This window comes from Salvelinus alpinus, chromosome 1, assembly GCF_045679555.1.
Source record: "Salvelinus alpinus chromosome 1, SLU_Salpinus.1, whole genome shotgun sequence".
NCBI lineage: Eukaryota > Metazoa > Chordata > Actinopteri > Salmoniformes > Salmonidae > Salvelinus > Salvelinus alpinus.
This window is the reverse complement of record NC_092086.1, coordinates 91,368,900-91,389,953: the sequence shown is the minus strand read 5'-3', so window position 1 is coordinate 91,389,953 and position 21,054 is coordinate 91,368,900. Positions and strand designations below refer to the sequence as shown.

The following is a 21,054-nucleotide window of genomic DNA, read 5'->3' as shown; positions in this document are numbered from 1 at the left end:
AGCTACGGTCAGCTCAAAGGAAAAGGAGAGGAGGAGTGCGGAACAATAACACTTCAACAAGCGTCACAGAGTTAGCAATCTCAGCAGACTCCCACCTGGAAAACAGGTGTGTGTGACTGACTCAAAAGTCACAGGAACAGTGCTGAGGCAGCACCACAATCCTACATGGTGGAAGTTTCCCACGGGTCTGTCCGCAGGAACAGACATCACCTCATCCTTATGAATGGACCCGAGAACAACAACGCTATGCAGGTGAAGATTCAAGTGTCTTCACGCTTTGCGTAATACAGTGAATTTCGAAAGTATTCAGACCCCTTGACTTTTTCCACATTTTGTTATGTTACAGACTTATTCTAAAATGTATTAAATAAAAAAAAATCCTTGTCAATCTACACACAATACCCCAAAATGACACACCGCATTGCCAGAACCACCAACACCAAAAGTAATCATGGATATTCCTGCTACACCCAGAACAAGGTCTGGGCGAGCAAACCAAGTGCAACAATATCCGTAGGCTAGTTATGGGTTTTGTAACAGTTTTTTATTTTGTGGCAGGATCAATAGCAGAAGAGGAAGTGAGACATCCCACTTCCTCTTTTTTTCTGGTTCATATACGGTCAATGAACTAAGTAGACCAGACCCAGCTGCTATTGCATTGGTGCTTACAGGACAGCCGCCCCTTAAGCTGACTAGAACTGTGACAACTTCTTTCAATGGTTAACAACTCTACTACACTACTTGATAAAATCAATCAGAAAGTTTGGTCGCTACCACAGCTCGTGAAGTCAGTCAAGCTAATAAACTACTCGGGTGGAGTTGTCATCTTTATCCTCCTGATGCATCCTGGTAGAATCATAAACCTTCTAACAATCAAAACTGTTGGCTGGTGCTTGCAACGCCAGGATTGTGGGTTTGTTTCCCACGGGGCACCAGTATGAAAAATGTAAGTCGCACTGGATAAGTGTTGGCTAAACTACGTAAATGTACAGTTAGCAAGTCTCCTGCAGAGATCTAACGGTAACAAAAAGTGGTATGATATTTTAATTTACTATAGCCTACTGGTTATTTCCGGTTTCTCATCTCATGGGTAATGTAGTTCTCTATTTTGCTGTGTTCAAGTGCTCATTGGAAAGTTATTTCCTCTCACTCCAACGGCAATGAAAAGGGACAAAACTTTTTATTAAAATGTATTTGTAGATTCAATCCATAGCGTTATAGCACGCTTAACATTTGAAGGTAATTTGAGTTGATTGAGCTGACATCTGCAGCGTGTAATGTGAATGCGATCACAGCAAACGTGGAAACATTGCCTGTAAAAGGCACATTATTGTTGACAGCGCACTACAACCAGCCTCGGATTGAATCCCAGCCTAAGCCACAGGAAGGACATTCACTCACTCTTCATCTTCATTGTCCAAATCATTCCACAGCACTTGCGGAAGCAGACTTTGCAGCATTTAACAGTGACCATGACAACAGTGAGAACTATAGTAAGTAGCAGAGCAAACACGTCCAGACTGTGGTACTGGATCCAGTTCAGGTCGTGAGCAGCGGGTCTCAGGTGGTCGGCTCCTCCGTGGCGCATCACGAACTCTGTCCAGAACACGGCTAGGTCCAGCGGCTCAATGGGACGGTCCTTATGCACCGTTGACAGCTTTAGCATCTTCTCCTTGTAACTGAGGAGGAAGGATAGAGAACATGAGGAATGCATCAAGGTTGCCATCTCCTCATAGACAACTCACGGCTGCTAATACTGTACCAGTGAAGGAAGTAGGTTCCTCTAACGAGGAACTCCGACTGTCACCTCCAATAATGGATTGCTGACCATATATTTGTACTGAAACTCAATGTGTGTGGATTTGAAGTTAGGATTTGGTCTCTGTACTGTTTGCACTGCATCTTGAGTTTACAGTATCTCCTATTATTATTATATAAAGACATTTCCATATAAAAGGACACATGACCACCAACATGTGAAGTTCATAGGAGCATATCAAATGAAAGCTAAGCGTAATTTTGTTTGTTATCAAGGCATATATACATTTTTCAACCATTTTCCATCCAAATAATTAGGAATAAGCAAACACTTATTTCTGGTCAAACAGATGGAAAAGGGGTCTTAGACATCATCTACCAGAAAGTCTTAAAAGGTACTAGAAATACATCAAAACACAATGTTGAATTAAAGAACCCTGCCAATATCAACACTTATTTGAGTGGGTTGGGGAGTTAGGGTCAGTCTGTTATATCTGGAGTATTTCTCCTGTCTTATCCGGTGTCCTGTGTGAATTTAAGTATGCTCTCTTTCTTTCTCTCTCTCGGAGGACCTGAGCCCTAGGACCATGCCTCAGGACTACCTGGCATGATGACTCCTTGTTGTCCCCAGTACACCTGGCCGTGCTGCTGCTCCAGTTTCAACTGTTCTGCCTGCGGCTATGGAACCCTGACCTGTTCACTGTGATTACTATTATTTGACCATGCTGGTAATTTATGAACATTTGAACATCTTGGCCATGTTCTGTTGTAATCTCCACCCGGCACAGCCAGAAGAGAACTGGCCACCCCTCATAGCCTGGTTCCTCCCTAGGTTTCTTCCTATGTTTTGGCCTTTCGAGGGAGTTTTTCCTAGCCACCGTGCTTCTACACCTGCATTGCTTGCTTTTTGGGGTTTTAGGCTGGGTTTCTGTACAGCACTTTGAGATATCAGCTGATGTAAGAAAGGCTATATAAATACATTTGATTTGATGATTTCATTTGAGAAATTATTTGTCTTCTGTACGTTTAAGAAACATTGCCTTGTGCCTTAATTCCTTTACAGAAAACCTCCTGAGAGAGGATAATGAATTCATTGAAGTAACAATAAAGGTAGACTTACCAATTAGTTAGTGTTTTTAGTGGTATCAACTTTTTATTAATAATTAAGTGATTAAAACTCGTAATTCTGTTTCCAAATCGGTAACGGAATTACAGAAAAAATCTCGAATTGGCTACCATGCAAAATCATGGTAGTCACAAACCACAGTTGGGTCACCTGCTACTGTCCTCCCTTTCACTGGCATACTTTGTTCAGCTCAAATGTTTTCTTTCTGTCGTCTGATGGTTAAAGCAACACTGTGAAAATAGTCTGGACAACGCCGCACCATCTCTTCTCTCCAATTAATGTCACCTCTCCCGGCTCTTACTGGACTTTGAAAAGTAGTTGAAATTTGGTCAGTCTGCCCTGGCCTGACCAAATCTGAACCAATCATGGACTTCTATGTTTTACAAGTTTGGACATCACAGAGTACAGTAGAACACACTAGAGGGAGATTTTACCGTAATTATGTTACCAAACATTGCATCTGCAAAGTTCTTCCAGTAAATGTGCTTTTGTGAAATTTTTTGTGTAAATTGTTCAAAGTAATCCGTGTGCATAGAGCTGTATGGTTTGTTAAACTTTTAAAATCGATGGTTATCGTTTGGCATACATTTTAAAGTGAAAAATCGGAGTCAAAGCGTAATTCCGTTACCATGGAATTACCTATAACATGATGTCCTTGTAACATTATTACATCCTAGTATTATGTTAGCATGATGTCTGACCTCTTGTCATTGATGACCTTGTTGAGTGCCTCCACCAGTTTGTCTGAGGTGACGTCGAACACACTGAGCACCTCCCCTACTCCCCTCACTGCCATGCGGTGTACGTTGTCACCCTGGTCACCAAACAATGGCAGCATCACCATGGGAACGCCGTTACAGATCCCCTCGTAAATACCGTGGGTTCCTCCGTGGGTGATGAAGGCCTTGACCTTTGGGTGGCCTAGAACCGGACATAAAATCTTATGAACACAGAACATTCACCATGAGGGTGTTGACATCAAAATAAAGGAGAAGATTAAGTATTTATCTTGCACTGAGAATAGTGCCCTTCTGTAACTTTCCCTAAATGATTTATTATAAATATATAACACTATAACTGATTAGAGATTAAACCAACCCAGCAAATCATTCTGAGGAAGCCACTTCATCACTCTGACGTTGGCTGGAGCATTCTCAGGCACCACCCCTGTGTACCTCCACACAACCTGAAACAGAGAGAACAGTTTATTTAGCTAATCAAGGCTTAGATTCAATGAGATCAAGTGTTAACCGGCAACAGACGACACCTGCATATCTGTTGTTTTGGCAGTGTCTGGGGTGTAAAATCACTGGTAACTGCGTTCGAGCTGTCAAAGTGGTGAGGAGCTGCTCTTATGATCATTGTGTGGATTTGATTATGCTGAGATGCAGGGCCAGGCAAAGGACCATCACGTCATCGGGCAGGGAGGAGTGCCATTCTCAAATCAAACAGTAATCTGTGCCACTGTCATTTTGTCAACAAGGTGGATTTTTGGTGGATTTATGGGAACATTGTTTCATTTAATGACATCTGCTTTCATATTGTTAATGGGATACAGTTATATTTATTTTGTCAATTATTAAGCATCCTATGTATTTTTTTTCTTTTTCTGGTCCACTTAAATGATTGTTGTAGATCATGAGTTTATTTTTATTGCCATTGTGTTTTCTTTCCACGTTCATTTTATATCCAGAGATTTTAGTAGTCTGAAAAAAATATTTTAGCAAGGGGAGCATTGAGTTTTCAATATTGGTCAGGTATATCAGAAGATTATCTGCAAATAAATTCAGTTTATATTCATGTCAACCTATACGAGACCTGTTACGTTTGGGTCCTGTCTAATTATTTCTGCAAGCTGTTCAATTGCCAGAGCAAACAGAATTGGGGGAGAAAGAGAAGACATCCCTCTCTTGTGCCCCTTTCTAAAGCAATTTTATCAGATAATGTATTTATATATATTTTTGCTTTATGACATGTATATAAAATTTGTAATACATGTATTTCAGCTGGAACATGTTCTTGTATGTGTTTGTTAGTGTTTATTTTTAATAAACCCTGTTTGATTATGTATCAAGTCTGGTAAGACTTTTGTCACTGTATTGCTTATGAGCTTTGTTATTTTGTCAGTTTATTCAATGTATGGTTCTGTAATTAGCAGGGGACTCTCCAGATTTTCCTGATAGTAATATAACTGAAATAATTGTTTGATACATGAAACTAGGAAGCACTGAATTGAGTGACATGTGTTGTCATTTGTGTAAAAAGGGCTTTACTTTGTCCCAAAATTGTAAATATAATTCTATGGGAAAGCCGTCCATTTCTGGTGCTTTTCACACCACTAATGTTTTAAAGTGTCTACCTAGTGATATTTGTAGGATTGTGGCACATTAATTCTTTCAGAGAAAGATGTTAACTAATAATTAGATCAGTATCTTTCAATGTAATAATAGAACTTAAGATGTTCTATTTAAGTGATAATGCCCTCGAAGCCGGTGTTTGGAGGATATATTGGCACGATATAACCATACCAATATATCCTCAACACCGGCTTCGATGCATTCACTTAAATACAACCTGTTGAGTGCATCATCATTTTTATACAACGGGTTACCAACATTTTCATTAACATTTTGATGAATTCATTCATAATATTTCATCTGTCCACGAGATATAGTCCCGACACACATCTAGGGTTATATCGGTTCGGTTGCCAGAGATGCGACCCAGTAGTTGTCTTTTTGTTCTGTATCCATGGACGCGACCCAGTCGTTCATTCTAAATGTTCTATTGCCATGCTGGCTGGCAACGTTCTTATCCCTTGCTTGCTAGCCAGCCAACTACGGCTATCTTACAGTCACGTCAAACAGTGCAACCAAAATAACAAAGTAGCGGCATTTACATTTGTTTAAGCTGTTTTCTAGTGACATTTATTTGGATACATCCATAACAATGAGCTAATGAGGCACGATTTCACCTGGCATAGAAAATGTGCTCACCCGTCAGTACACTGTTGTTTAGAGGAGCTAGCCAACAACACAGCTAACACAATCACTTCAAACTGAAGCTGGAAAGACACCAAACTAGCTGCACTTCGTTTAACATTTTTCAATTTACATTTCTTTGTATATATCCATAAAAATGCCAGCTGATTCATGATTTCGACTGGCTGAGAAACGCTGCCTAAAAAATAAAAAGGAGAGCCGCACACTCTAGGAGCTCAGATGCAAAAATGTAATGTCCAACGTTTCGACAGATAAGCTGTCTTCATCAGGGTATAATGACAAACACTGCAGGGTGCCTCGCTTTATATACAATGCTCAAAAAAATAAAGGGAACACTTAAACAACACAATGTAACTCCAAGTCAATCACACTTCTGTGAAATCAAACTGTCCACTTAGGAAGCAACACTGATTGACAATAAATTTCACATGCTGTTGTGCAAATGGAATAGACAAAAGGTGAATTATAGGCAATTAGCAAGACACCCCCAATAAAGGAGTGATTCTGCAGGTGGTGACCAAAGACCACTTCTCACAACCCCCACCTGTGGACGTCGGGCCCTCATACCACCCTCATGGAGTCTGTTTCTGACTGTTTGAGCAGACACATTTGTGGCCTGCTGGAGGTCATTTTGCAGGGCTCTGGCAGTGCTCCTCCTTGCACAAAGGCGGAGGTAGCGGTCCTGCTGCTGGGTTGTTGCCCTCCTACGGCCTCCTCCACGTCTCCTGATGTACTGGCATGTCTCCTGGTAGCGCCTCCATGCTCTGGACACTACGCTGACAGACACAGCAAACCTTCTTGCCACAGCTCGCATTGATGTGCCATCCTGGATGAGCTGCACTACCTGAGCCACTTGTGTGGGTTGTAGACTCCGTCTCATGCTACCACTAGAGTGAGAGCACCGCCAGCATTCAAAAGTGACCAAAACATCAGCCAGGAAGCATAGGAACTGAGAAGTGGTCTGTGGTCACTACCTGCAGAACCACTCCTTTATATTGCTAATTGCCTATAATTTCCACCTTTTGTCTATTCCATTTGCACAACAGCATGTGAAATTTATTGTCAATCAGTGTTGCTTCCTAAGTGGACAGTTTGATTTCACAGAAGTGTGATTGACTTGGAGTTACATTGTGTTGTTTAAGTGTTCCCTTTATTTTTTTGAGCAGTGTATATATATAAAACATTTATTCTTTTATTTTTATAAATCGGCCGATTAATCGGTACTGGCTTTTTTTGTCCTCCAATAATCGGTATCGGTGTTGAAAAATCATAAATCGGGCCACCTCTAGTAGAAATCATTCCCAAAGTTCTAGACCTCAGCTGAATCTAGTAATGAATGTGGCTGCTGAACAAGTTGAGACTAAATGACTTGGTGTCATCTTAGATTATAAACTGTCATGGTGAAAACATATAGATTCAATGGCTGTAAATATGGGGAGAGGTCTGTCCGTAATAAAGAGATGCTCTGCTTTTTTTGACACCACAATCCACAAAGCAAGTCCTGCAGGCTCTAGTTTTATCTTATCTTGATTATTGTCCAGTCATATAGTCAAATGCTGAGAAGAAAGACCTAATGAAGCTGCAGCTGGCCCAGAGCAGAGCGGCACATCTTGCTCTTCAATGTAATCAGAGGGCTAATATTAGTACTATGCATGCCAGTCTGTCTTGGCTAAGAGTTGAGGGAAGACTGACTGCGTCACTTGTTTTTTATAAGAAACGTGTTGACTATGCAAACAATTTGGAATGTCCAACTTACACACAGCACTGACAAACACTTATCCCACCAGACATGCCACCAGGGGTCTTTTCAGTCCCCAGGTCCAGAACAATTTCAAGGAAACGTACAGTATTATACAGAGCCATGAGTGCTCTGAACGCCCTTCCATCTTATACAGCGCAAGTGAACAGCAAACCTGGTTTCAAAACACTAATAAAGCAACACCTCACGGCACAAGGCCTCTCCCCCATGTGACCTACTTGTTGTGTGTTTGTACTGACATGTATGTGTAACTGATAAATGCGTGCACACACACACTAAATGTCAATGTTTTAAATGTACAGTGGGGAGAACAAGTATTTGATACACTGCCGATTTTGCAAGTTTTCCTACTTACAAAGCATGTAGAGGTCTGTAATTTTTATCATATGTACACTTCAACTGTGAGAGACGGAATCTAAAACAAAAATCCAGAAAATCACATTGTATAATTTTTAAGTAATTAATTTGCATTTTATTGCATGACATAAGTATTTGATCACCTACCAACCAGTAAGAATTCCGGCTCTCACAGACCTGTTAGTTTTTCTTTAAGAAGCCCTCCTGTTCTCCACTCATTACCTGTATTAACTGCACCTGTTTGAACTCGTTACCTGTATAAAAGACACCTGTCCACACACTCAATCAAACAGACGCCAACCTCTCCACAATGGCCAAGACCAGAGAGCTGTGTAAGGACATCAGGGATAAAATTGTAGACCTGCACAAGGCTGGGATGGGCTACAGGACAATAGGCAAGCAGCTTGGTGAGAAGGCAACAACTGTTGGCGCAATTATTAGAAAATGGAAGAAGTTCAAGATGACGGTCAATCACCCTCGGTCTGGGGCTCCATGCAAGATCTCACCTCGTGGGGCATCAATGATCATGAGGAAGGTGAGGGATCAGCCCAGAACTACATGGCAGGACCTGCCCAATGACCTGAAGAGAGCTGGGACCACAGTCTCAAAGAAAACCATTAGTAACACACTACGCCGTCATGGATTAAAATCCTGCAGTGCACGCAAGGACCCCCTGCTCAAGCCAGCGCATGTCCAGGCCCGTCTGAAGTTTGCCAATGACCATCTGGATGATCCAGAGGAGGAATGGGAGAAGGTCATGTGGTCTGATGAGACAAAAATAGAGCTTTTTGGTCTAAACTCCACTCGCCGTGTTTGGAGGAAGAAGAAGGATGAGTACAACCCCAAGAACACCATCCCAACCGTGAAGCATGGAGGTGGAAACATCATTCTTTGGGGATGCTTTTCTGCAAAGGGGACAGGACGACTGCACCGTATTGAGGGGAGGATGGATGGGGCCATGTATCGCGAGATCTTGGCCAACAACCTCCTTCCCTCAGTAAGAACATTGAAGATGGGTCGTGGCTGGGTCTTCCAGCATGACAACAACCCGAAACACACAGCCAGGGCAACTAAGGAGTGGCTCCGTAAGAAACATCTCAAGGTCCTGGAGTGGCCTAGCCAGTCTCCAGACCTGAACCCAATAGAAAATCTTTGGAGGGAGCTGAAAGTCCGTATTGCCCAGCGCCAGCACCGAAACCTGAAGGATCTGGAGAAGGTCTGTATGGAGGAGTGGGCCAAAATCCCTGCTGCAGTGTGTGCAAACCTGGTCAAGAACTACAGGAAACGTTTGATCTGTGTATTTGCAAACAGAGGTTTCTGTACCAAATATTAAGATCTGCTTTTCTGATGTATCAAATACTTATGTCATGCAATAAAATGCAAATTAATTACTTAAAAATTATACAATGTGATTTTCTGGATTTTTGTTTTAGATTCCGTCTCTCACAGTTGAAGTGTACCTATGATAAAAATTACAGACCTCTACATGCGTTGTAAGTAGGAAAACCTGCAAAATCGGCAGTGTATCAAATACTTGTTCTCCCCACTGTATGTCAAGTATTTTGTCTGTAATGTCTTTCATTATATGTTGGACCCCAGTAAGACTAGCTGTTGCCATGGCGCAAGCTAATGGGGATCCTAATAAAGCAAATAAAATGTTCCTGAGTGGTCGAGTTATATTTTTGACTACAATCTGCTCGGCAAGACTAGCAATGATTTAACAACCAATTTGACAGAGCTTGAAGAATTTTGAAAAGAACAATGGGCAAATATTGAACAATCCATGTATGCAAAGCTCTTAGAGACTTACCCCAAAAGACTGTAATCCCTGCCAAAGGTGATTCTGAAATGTATTGACTCAGGGGTGTGAATACTTAGATTAGATATTTCTGTCTTTAACTTTTAATAAATTAGCTAACATTTCTAAAACTTGTTTTCACTGTCATTATGGGGTATTGTGTGTAGATAGCTAAGAAAAAAAATATTTTGAATTCAGGCTGTAAAACAAAATGTGAAATAAATCAAGGGGTATGAATACTTTATGAAGGCACTACAGATATTCTAAACAAAGTGTTTTGATAACTTTCAAGTGTAACAGTTTCATGTACAATAAATCCTCCTAATGCCTCTGGCCTTCTGCTCCTGATATGGTAAGGGGGTTCCCATAACACTGCTGAACAACAAATCCACCAGGTTTTGTAAGTAGCCTGTGAATTGAATTAAAATATTATCACTCAATAAACATACAGCGATGAAAAATTACGTTTCTCTAGTTTGGAAGTAATTATACAAATAGAGTGACTAAGTACAGAATAGATTCAGGCCAGTGATGTTGACGTCGTTCCTATGCAACCAGGTGTGTAACGTTACATTGCTGAATGCTTGCTGACACGTATTTGTAGTATGTTCGCTAAAAAGACTGGTACTCAGGCTAGACAAATATCATCCATTTATTCTTGCCCTAGAAAATGCACAATATACTTCTATGAGAACAGGCATGTTGTTTTAGCACTAGTAGCAGACGAAGCCCCCGAATGCTAGCTAACTAACCTAGCCATTGATCATAACTCCGAGTTCCATTACAGTAAAGGCAGAATGCCGCCTGGGCCAGAGTTATCAAGAGAAAACCCAAATAACATTCCTGTTCTCAAAAAAGATGCTAGCTACATAACTTGCAAATCCAGGTTAGTTATATCTTTATCCTAATTTAAATGAATTAGCTAATAGGGAGCTTAACTAGCCAGTTCAAATTGAAACCTTATCGATAGCTAGCCGACTGTTACACATCCCATCAAATTGTACTGTCAGGTGCAACTATGCAAATATTTCTCTATGACATTACACATAAGGGAGAGGATATGTATTTAGCTAGTTACATCACAGTATCATAGCTAGCTAGCTACTCACCACACACGTCACAGTCATCTTGTCGTATGTAATCCATTCCTTGCAATATTGTTGAATGCATTAGAAGTTTGCAAGTGTGCATGCGTTGCGGACATGATATGTCCACAACACATGGCAGCTGGGGGCGGACCACACCTTGCTGTCTCTGGGCAATTGGACATCATTGGCAAAAATGGGCATGTAAGTAATCTATACCCAACCCATCCATACCCGTTGTGACGCACTGACTTCCAAATCTCGTTTTGGACGAGACTCACTTTATGACCAAAATTATCCTCTTTACACATTGTAGTAAATTTTGACACTATAATGAATGTTTCTGATTCCTATCGATGCCCCATAGGCCATTTATAACCAGGGAAGTTGGTTCTAGGAGGCAGTTCCCCTTTAAATGGTGGAAGCCCTCGATGGAAATGTCTACAACAGAACAAGTTATTTCCATCTAGTGTTCTCTTTCATCTCTATGATTGACACTTAAGACTGAAACGGCAGTTTGTTTTGCCAAAATAAAGATGGGTATATATATGGGTATATATATATATAAGTGATATTTTAAACATCTAACAACAATTAATTAGATGCATAAGTAATTCAATCAACATTGAACATTTCACAGAAAGCAATACATTCGATTTAAAGGTTTTTAAAATCAGGTTAAAAATCATGTTTTTTACTATTTTGTTATGCAAATAAAATCATTAAAATTAATCTAATAGAAGGTTAATCAAAATGATCACTACTGTGCATGGTTCTCCCTTTATTGCAAAATGTTCAGTATGTTTCAGTAGTGACACATTTAGTGGGGTGGAAAGGAATTCAGGCAAATATTTCAAATATGCAATACAGATTGTGTCAGTAGTATATATGTCTACCTGACTGTATGTTGGAAGATGTGTGCTGAAAGTTTGGGAGACCCCCAATTTACACCACTTCTGTAGAACGACAGTGCACTACTTTTGGCCAGTTCTGGTCAAAAGTCGTGCACTATGTAGAAAATAGGGTACCATTTGGGATGTATTTGCGGTGTCCTTACCCTCTGAGGGATCCTGCTGAAGGCATCAAAGAACTGCTTGGCTCTCTCCTCTGGCATCTGGGAGACCAAAGAGCCCAGGGTGAAGACCACGAAGCCATCCTCTCCTGACTCATCCACAAACTCCTGCAGGTCCTGAAGAGGCACGGGGGGGAATGGTTAGTTAACAAGGACATTTTACATTTAACATTTTAGTCATCTAGCAGATGCGCTTATCCAGTGACTTAGTCATTGCATTCAGCTACAGTGGCAAGAAAACTATGTGAACCCTTTAGAATTACCTGGATTTCTGCATAAATTAGTCATAAAATTTGATCTGATCTTCAGCTTAGTCACAACAATAGACAAACACAATGTGCTTAAACTAATAACACACAAATTATTGTATTTTTATTGTCGATATTGAATACATAATTTAAACATTCACAGTGTAGGTTGGAAAAACTATGTTATCCCCTAGGCTAATTTTCCAAAAGCTAATTGGAGTCAGATAACATGGAGTCCAATCAATGAGACGAGATTGGAAATGTTGGATAAAGCTGCCCTATAAAAAACACTGACAAAATTTGAGTTTGCTATTCACCAGAAGCATTGCCTGATGTGAACCATGCCTCGAACAAAATATCTCAGAAGACCTAAGATTAAGAATTGTTGACTTGCATAAAGCTGGAAAGGGTGACAAAAGTATCTCTAAAATCCTTGATGTTCATCAGTCCACGGTAAGACAAATTGTCTATAAATGGAGAAAGTTCAGCACTGTAGCTACTCTCCCTAGGAGTGGCCGTCCTGCAAAGATGACTGCAAGAGCACAGCACAGAATGCTCAATGAGGTTAAGAAGATTCGTTGAGTGTCAGCTAAAGACTAACAGAAATCTCTGGAACATGCTAACATCTCTGTTGACGAGTTTACGATATGTAAAACACTAAACAAGAATGCTGTTCATGGGAGGACACCACAGAAGAAGCCACTGCTGTCCAAAAAAAACATTGCTGCATGTCTTAAGTTCGCAAAAGAGCACCTGGATGTTCCACAGCGCTTCTGGCAAAATATTCTGTTGACAGATTAAACTAAAGTTGGGTTGTTTAGAAGGAACACACAACACTATGTGTGGAGAAAAAAAGTCACAGCACATAAACCTCATCCCAACTGTAAAGTATGGTGGAGGGAGCATCATGGTTTGGGGCTGTTTTGCTTCGTCAGGGCCTGGACAGCTTGCTATCATCGACGGAAAAATGAATTCCCAAGTTTATCAAGACATTTTGCAGGAGAATGTAAGGCTATCTGTCCGCCAATTGAAGCTCAATAGAAGTTGGGTGATGCAACAGGACAAGAACCCAAAAGACAGAAGTAAATCAACCACAGAATGGCTTGAACAGAAGAAAATACACCTTCTGGAGTGGCCCAGACAGAGTCCTGACCTCAACCCGATTTTAAAATGCTGTGGCATGACCTCGAGAGCGGTTCACACCAGACATCCTAAGAATATTGCTGAACTGAAACATTTTTGTAAAGATGAATGGTCCAAAATTCCGCCTGACCGTTGTGCAGGTCTGATCCGCAACTACAGAAAACATTTGGTTGAGTTTATTGCTGCCAAAGGAGGGTCAACTAGTTATTAAATCCAAGGGTTCACATACTTTTTCCACCCTACACTGTGAATGTTTACATGGTGTGTTCAATAAAGACATGAAAACGTATAATTGTTTATTATTTTAAGCAGACTGTTTGTCTATTGTTGTGACTTAGATGAAGATCAGATCAAATTTGATGTCCAATTTATGCAGAAATCCAGGTAATTCCAAAGGGTTCACATACTTTTTCTTGCCACTAAGTTTAGTGGGAAAGTACAACCACATATCATAGTTATGCTAGTAGATCCTTTGAAATATCTTCACACTATGCAATGGAATTGTATGTACACAGGCAGAAAACTTACAGCAACTGGTGTGTACTCTTACTCTGAAACGTTCGCTCATAGTAGCCATCAACATTTCACATTGGACAAAATAAAACATGTAGGGGACTAAATTATATAGTTGACATTGGACAATATGTCTTAACTTCCATACATCAGTGTTACAACAGTAGTTGGTCTGGTTAGTAAAACATTGGCTGAAGAAGAGTGAGGTTATGAAAGGAGGCCATGCTTTGAAAGCACACCCTGTAGTCATACAAGATAAAGGCATACTAAACCCCAACCCCCAACCCTACAGAAATATCCCTGCAGAGTTGTTTCCCTTCCTGAGGCTTGTAGGGTTGGAAGAACACAATAGGGCCCCTCAGTTCCTCTGTTAGATTATAATGGCCACAGTCCAGGAGGAAAGAACTGCTATTCCTGGCTCAGGTTTCACTGGCTGCACAGAGCCAGTGTCCCACATGGCACCCCATTCCCTATATGGTGCACTACTTTTGATTAGAGAATATGGACCCGGTCAAACGTTGTGCACTATATCGGGAAAATGGTGCCATTTGGGATACAACCAGAATGTTTAGAGAAGAGCGAGGAATACTCTCCCAACACTAATGTTGAGCAATACTTCTTTCTACAAAATATGAAGAACCACACCAATGATTTCCCTGCACATCTGCTTTGTCGTTTTTGCCTTCTCCAAGCTCAATGATTGGGTTAGAAAAACACATCTCAATTAAACTAGAACTGTTTTCAGAAACTCAATTTGAAAGTGTAATTACGCAGAATTTCTATTGGTGCGTTGATTCTTTTACGCCTTAAAACATTGTCAGGATAACTTATGTTTGGCATTATTTCTATAGTTAAATAAAGGTTAAATAAAAAAATCCATTATCAATAGGAGAGAGTGGGGTAAGTTGAGCCATTTCTCAGATTCAGCATCACTCTGTCAAGGGAAATATACTATTCTTTCTAACTATTCTTTCTAACTATGTTGTGTATATCGGGAAATAATCAGAATTAATGTAAACATTACAAATTTGAAAACATAGCTTGTCCAAAAAAGGTGGTCTCTTGGCACAACTTACCCCGGGTATGGGGTAAGTTGAACCGCAGGACAGGGTAAGTTAAGTTGCCCACAAAGTTCTGTACTGAATGAAATATTATCACTACCTTTCCCAAACACAACATTGCAATCACAAACGCTTTTTTGTCTTTTAATCATTTTAAGCATCTATTAATACAGGCTTAACACCTAACAAACACTTTGCACTTTTTTGACCACTTTTAACATAGGCCAGGCCCTGTTACCTCTTATCCCAGCAATAATGCCTTGCATTATGCCTGGGAAGAAAACACATCAATTTGTTCAACCTGCCATTGGCTCAACCATTGGCTCAACTTACCCCAAGTTACAAGGATGTACTTTCATGCTAGGTCTATAAGCTCCTCACATTGAATATTATAGAGACCCCAACTGATGTATAGAACAATCTTAAAATAATCTACTTTGGTTTAGATACAGGCATCATGAAACCTCTAACACAATAAATTCAATTGGCTTGGGGAAAATTCATTTTTTTTGACCACTTTTTCCATGTGGTTTCTTCCTTCAGATTCATTAAATGATGACCTCTTTCCTAAATATTTGGTGAAATGCTTAATTTTGTATGTGTGTTTGGGAGGAAAAGGGTGGCTCAACTTACTCCACTCTCCCCAACGCATGATACTTAGAATTGACAGGAAAGTAGCTGGTTCTCTAGTCTACACTATGTTTCTAGATCGGTTAACAGATTTCAAGGCAAATTAGGTTGGAATGCATGTTGTATAACGTGAGGAGGAGCTGAACATGGTAGATAAACATTGAGCTATGTCGAGTCAGTCCTCATGGAGGAAACACAGATCAGGTTACAGCCGGTCTCTAATTGAGTGTCTGACAACACCCAACACTGACTGTCTCTTTAAGAACAAAAGAAGTGATTCAGAGAACACGTTAGAACATAAAGATCTTGAAAAGGGATGTTCCAAATAAGAATTTGATATCTTGAAATATGTAAACAAGTTGAAAGTTTGCTGTATTTTATCCAGAGGAATCATTGCTGTGGTCCAACTGCCACTGCAGTGAATCTATCCCTTAAAGGAAAATTCTACCCTAAAACTGTACTTAGTTATTTCTTGTTGATATAGTCCCAAAAATGATTTGCATGTCAGCAATCAGGTTTTCAAGATGTATAACTTTCAAAATACAGAAATACAGCTGGTCTGAGGCATTTAACGTCATATGATGCAAAACGCGCATACCGGCTGTATTTCTGTATTATGAAAGTTATATATCTTGAAAATGTGATTGCTTACATGCAAAGAAATTTGGGACTATATCAACAATGGTTTAATGAAACAAATACCAAAATAGTTTTTGGGTGGAGTTTTCCTTTAAGGTTTCTGGACCTGGATCCATACAACATATACGGTGCACAACTCCGCACAGTGGAAGTTTCTGCACAGTTGTTTGTTTTAAAACATTTTTACAAGAGACTCACCGGTGGCAGTGGAGCTCTTTTACCACAGTTGATGCCTCCTATGTTGACCATGTTGGGCATCCTGGGTTTGGGATATTCAAAGGAGTAGTCATACCTCAGCAACCAAATAGCACCGTGACCCAGCAGCTCCCTGTATGTCATGTCCTTCTCCAGATACCTACTGGTCAGCTTGTCAAAGCTGACAAACATTAAGGTACACAGGTAGCTCTCCAGACTGTACATCATCATGTTCTTCAACCTCCCTAGGAAGTCCATGTGGTCAGTGTTGCCTGAGTGGAAGCGTGGTACATAGGAGGGGGGAGTAGGGCACTGGGCAGCCCTGTCATCCAGCCCACAGGGGATCCCCCTCAGGAAGTACACTGCTGGGATGTTGAAGGAGTCAGCAATGATGGATCCACAGGGTAGGAAGGGATCCGTCAACATCAGCTGGAACCCTTCTCCTCTGAGGCGCTGCATCAGGGATTCATCATACAGCAGACCCTCACAGCCTTTCACCTGCATGGTGGTGAAGTCAACCAGCCGCTGCACGTTCACAAATATATCCATTACCTCCGGCATCTTGAGAAACACGCCGTCCTTCAGTTTGTTGACGCTCTCGTCCAGCTGGGCCTTGCTGTAAGGGACCCTAAAAGTCTCAGTCCTGTAGTAGTCAGAGCCCTGGATGAGGATGGATGTCTCAGGGACCAGCACCACCATCTCATGGCCCCTGGCCGCCAGCTCCTTCACTAGCAGCTTCATGCTCAGCCAGTGGCTCCCATCTACAGGCATCACCAAGACCTTGTCCCCCTGGACGGTCCCCGGACACAGGGCCAGGCAGTACAGCAGGGACAGTAGACACTGCCCCATCTTCAGCCCCGTCCTCAGCCCCAGCACAGGAACATTCTCCCCCCAACCCATGCCTCTCTGCCTTTCAGCTCAGTAATGCGAGCTGTTGTGAGAATGACACTACCTCCCTGAGATCTGGCACTGAGTGCTACTGAGAGGGGGCTGGACCTCAGAGTAAACTGTGGGTGGGTGGGTTGGTGAGTGTCTCCCTGCTCATTCTCGGTCTGCCTCTGCGGGCAGGCTGTTATATAAGACCAGTCAGTCCTTCCTGTGGGCTAAAGTTTATCTGTAGGCTGAATGGTTCATGATTCCTTAAGATCAACTGAGAGAGGTACAAGATTGGCTCGCCAGTAATCTCTTGTGACAACCTTAACAGTGGGTTAGCTGAGTTGGTTCTAGGTGCTGAGATTAGCTAGCTAGTGACTTATAATGCAATAGTTTTTAAAGCAAAACTGTACCAGAGATACTTATGATCAGTTAAGATTTTTTTTAACAAGTACTGAAACAAGAAAAGTAAACATGGCTAATTTAAATTGGCTGTTTTCTTGTTTGAAGTGTTTTCTTAGTTCTACAAAATAAACGATTTATTAATTTCCCATTGAGCAGTATGATAATGAAAAAAAAGTAGTGTGAAAGGTCATTACAGAGCATGTAATTCAAAGTTAACCCTTACCATGGGAGGAGTCATGGTGGTATTCTAATCCTAAAGCTCAGAGTATTACCTCATGTTTCGTGAGGAATCTAGATCGTTAACTTCAGCTCCTCCCCTTTCTCCTCCCACCCAAAACACTGACATACTTTTCACATACTTTCACACACTTTCTCAAACACACATACGCACACTCAAAAAGACCAGTGGCGTGCGAAGGCAGCTGTCTTGGGAAACAAACACTCACACGTCCAGTCCGTGGGAGATAACATCTAACATATGATATATAGAGCGGTATTTCACCTACGGTTAAAGCTAATATTACTATTGACAAACCACCTTTATCACAGTGACACAAATACATTACATTTGTGCTCCTATGTTAATGAAGAATCAAAGATTGGTTTCCTTGAACATCAAAAAAAATACATCAGCATTGAAAGAATGCTGAGTGTTACGCAATCAACAATATTTGAATTACAGTACATACTACAATACAATACAGTATACATTGCTAATCAACTATTTTAAATGTGAAGGACTGTAATCAATAATAACACTGTTATCCTGAGTACAGTCCCACCCACAGACTGAGCCTCTCTACACCACGTTCTATTTACTCCCTGAACAGGAACTGTTGAGGTGATCAACTAACTCACTATGATGGTTTCTAATGACGGAAGCTAAATATAAAAATTACTTTCAGTGCCCATCATTCTGGATATGATCAGACAGTTTACTGTTTGTTGTTACCATGTTTGTTTGTGTATCTGGAGTATCAGGGCTCTACAGTGTAAACAACTAGCTGAGGAATACAGCCAGACCCCAGGGACAATACAACAGTCAATACAGCCAATGGCCATCTGTTTTCACTGAGATGATGGTTCTTCAACAGAGTAAAGAGAGACCACACAGAACATGCAATTAACCAACAGTCTAATTCAGAACACACATCTGTCCATGCCCTGAGGCCAGGCTGGAGATTCTATTCTGAATGGTTCTAAAGGTTGGGCCTCTGTCTGTTTTTTTTTTCCTAATGTGTGTACACAAACAGAAATAGATGATTGAGAAGAAGCGAAGAGGGCTAGAAGTATGGCTCATCTGATCAATAGACTGTGAATATGTCCCAAATGGCACCCTATTCCCTATATAGTGCACTACTTTTGAGCAGAGCCCTGTAGGGAATAGGGTGCCATTTAGGACACAATCTGTCACCCTCTGCAATAGTCCTAGACAGCATTATATTAACTGGCCTTTTTTATAGTGACAAAAAATAATCAGTTCAGACTATTGTCTTATTGACCTTAGGGCTCGATTCAATCCTTACCTCGGAAGTTCAGCTCGATTGAAATTGAAAGGTCATTTCCGATTGTGCCGACATATGCAGCATTTACAGGGAATGCGGGAACATTACAATCGCGCTGAACTTCTGCGATACGGATCGAATAGAGCCCTTGGTTACATGCACTGAATAAGAAGTCGCTCTGGATAAATGACAAATGTAAAATGTCTTTAGCTTATAGCTACCTCTGGCAGTTCATTTGGCTCCTCAAAGTTCAGTCCGCCGATCATCACCATATTAGGCATCAGAGGCCTGGGGAACTCGAAGGTAAAGTCGTTGCGCTCCAGCCACAGTGATGCCTTCTTCATCAGCTCTGGGATGGTGGTCTCTCTCCCCAGGATCTCTGAGGCGAGGACGTTGACATCAGAGTACAGGTACCTGCAGGACAAGGGTTTGAGGTCAGGGCAGCCATACTCAATAGGCGGACCGCGGACTGGATCTAGACCCAAAACGGGGTCAAAACGGACCGTGGGTCCTAACAAAAAATATATACAGTTTAGTGAAGGGAATTCGGTCTGGATTTTTTTCCTTCAATCCATGGCATAATGTGTAGAATTGCAGGAAACTAGCAATTTGTTATCTGCCAACAAGAGGGGTGTGAACAGTTTGGGATCGCATGGGTTGCGAGGAGCGGGTTTGTTACTTCACTGATAAATGCCAATATCCATCCGGACCTTTGCCACCTAGGAAATTTGTCTGACCAGACCTTCTGAAATGCTATTTGAGTACCCCTGTTTTAGGGTTAGGGTTGACATTAGAGTACAAGTACCTGCAGGCCAGGGGGCGGAGCAACGCCCAAAGGAAGTTGACGCTCCTCTGCCTCAGGGTCATGTGATCAGTGAAGTGAGTAAAGCGTCCAGGAGTGTAGGAGGGGGGGCTGGGGCACTGGGAGGCCTCAAGATCCGTTCCACAAGGCAGGCCATTCTGAATGTAGATGGCAGGCAGGGAGAGGAGTGCTCCTACAATCACGCCCAATGGCTCAAAGGGATCAGTCAGTATGCCATCAAACCCCTGCTCCCTCAGAGTCTGCATCATGTCCTGGTTGGATAGCAGGCTGTCACAATTGTTACGGGTGTAGTTCCTGAGAACCGTCAGGGTCTGGTAGTAGCTCCACATCCTGCTGATGTCGTTGGAGGTGTCGGAGGCCATGATGGTGTCCAGGTTGGCCCTCTGAATGGTCTGGAGCTGGGCACGGGTGTAGGGCACGGGGTAGGTCAGTGTGATGGTGTGTTCCGATGGACCCAGAGAGCCACTTACCTCTGGAATCACCACCACCACCTGGTTTCCGCGGCGACCCAGCTCCTCCACCAATGGTTTCATGCCCGTCCAATGGCTGCCGTCGGCTGGGATCACCAGGAGTTTACCGGCCCGGCAGGACACCACCAGACACAGAGAGAGGACCAGGCCTGCTGCTGCTCCCCTCAACCATACCCCTCCTCCAGCCATAACACAGCAGTACAGTACAGTCACACTGTAGGATAGACAGAACAGTATACACAGTTAGAGTAACAGAACTGTGCTTCCTAGCAGAGAACCAAGTGTTTAAATAGAAAAGGGTGTGTCCTTATCAGGGGCTGGCCTGATTCAACCGGCTGAAATCAAGACTTCACCACTAAACAAGCAAAAAGTTGTTTGACAGTTGTTCATTTCATTGGCCATAGTGCCAAACAACAATGAGCTGTGCATTCAGAAATGTGTTCACTACAACCGGGTGTCATGCTGTCAAATGGGAGCTGATGCAGTGTTTGAAGAGGGATCTGTCTGCACCAAGATGCAACGTCATACTCATTCTGTGCAATAGCATGCTGCACTACTCGACCTATAGTCATGCTGTATGTGAGAGAAAAGG

General features: G+C 41.8%; 1 protein-coding gene across 3 annotated transcripts; it reads right to left on the bottom strand.

Moving 5' to 3' along the window:
- Nucleotides 1-525: 525 nt before the first annotated feature.
- LOC139534153 (UDP-glucuronosyltransferase-like) lies at nt 526-20,704 on the bottom strand. Of its 3 annotated transcripts, none has more exons than XM_071332992.1 (6): nt 19,975-20,704; nt 19,391-19,583; nt 11,943-12,074; nt 3,983-4,070; nt 3,586-3,805; nt 526-1,679 (listed from the first exon to the last, which is right to left on the bottom strand). In XM_071332992.1, the coding sequence occupies exons 1-6, from the start codon at nt 20,649-20,651 to the stop codon at nt 1,394-1,396; spliced, it is 1,596 nt and encodes a 531-aa protein (XP_071189093.1). In that variant the 5' UTR covers nt 20,652-20,704; the 3' UTR covers nt 526-1,393. The 3 variants fall into 3 exon arrangements, with proteins under 3 accessions (XP_071189093.1, XP_071189102.1, XP_071189084.1); XM_071333001.1 differs by lacking the exon at nt 19,391-19,583 and adding an exon at nt 16,390-16,557 and having other exon boundaries at nt 19,959-20,703; XM_071332983.1 differs by lacking the exons at nt 19,391-19,583; nt 19,975-20,704 and adding an exon at nt 16,390-17,430.
- Nucleotides 20,705-21,054: the final 350 nt, after the last annotated feature.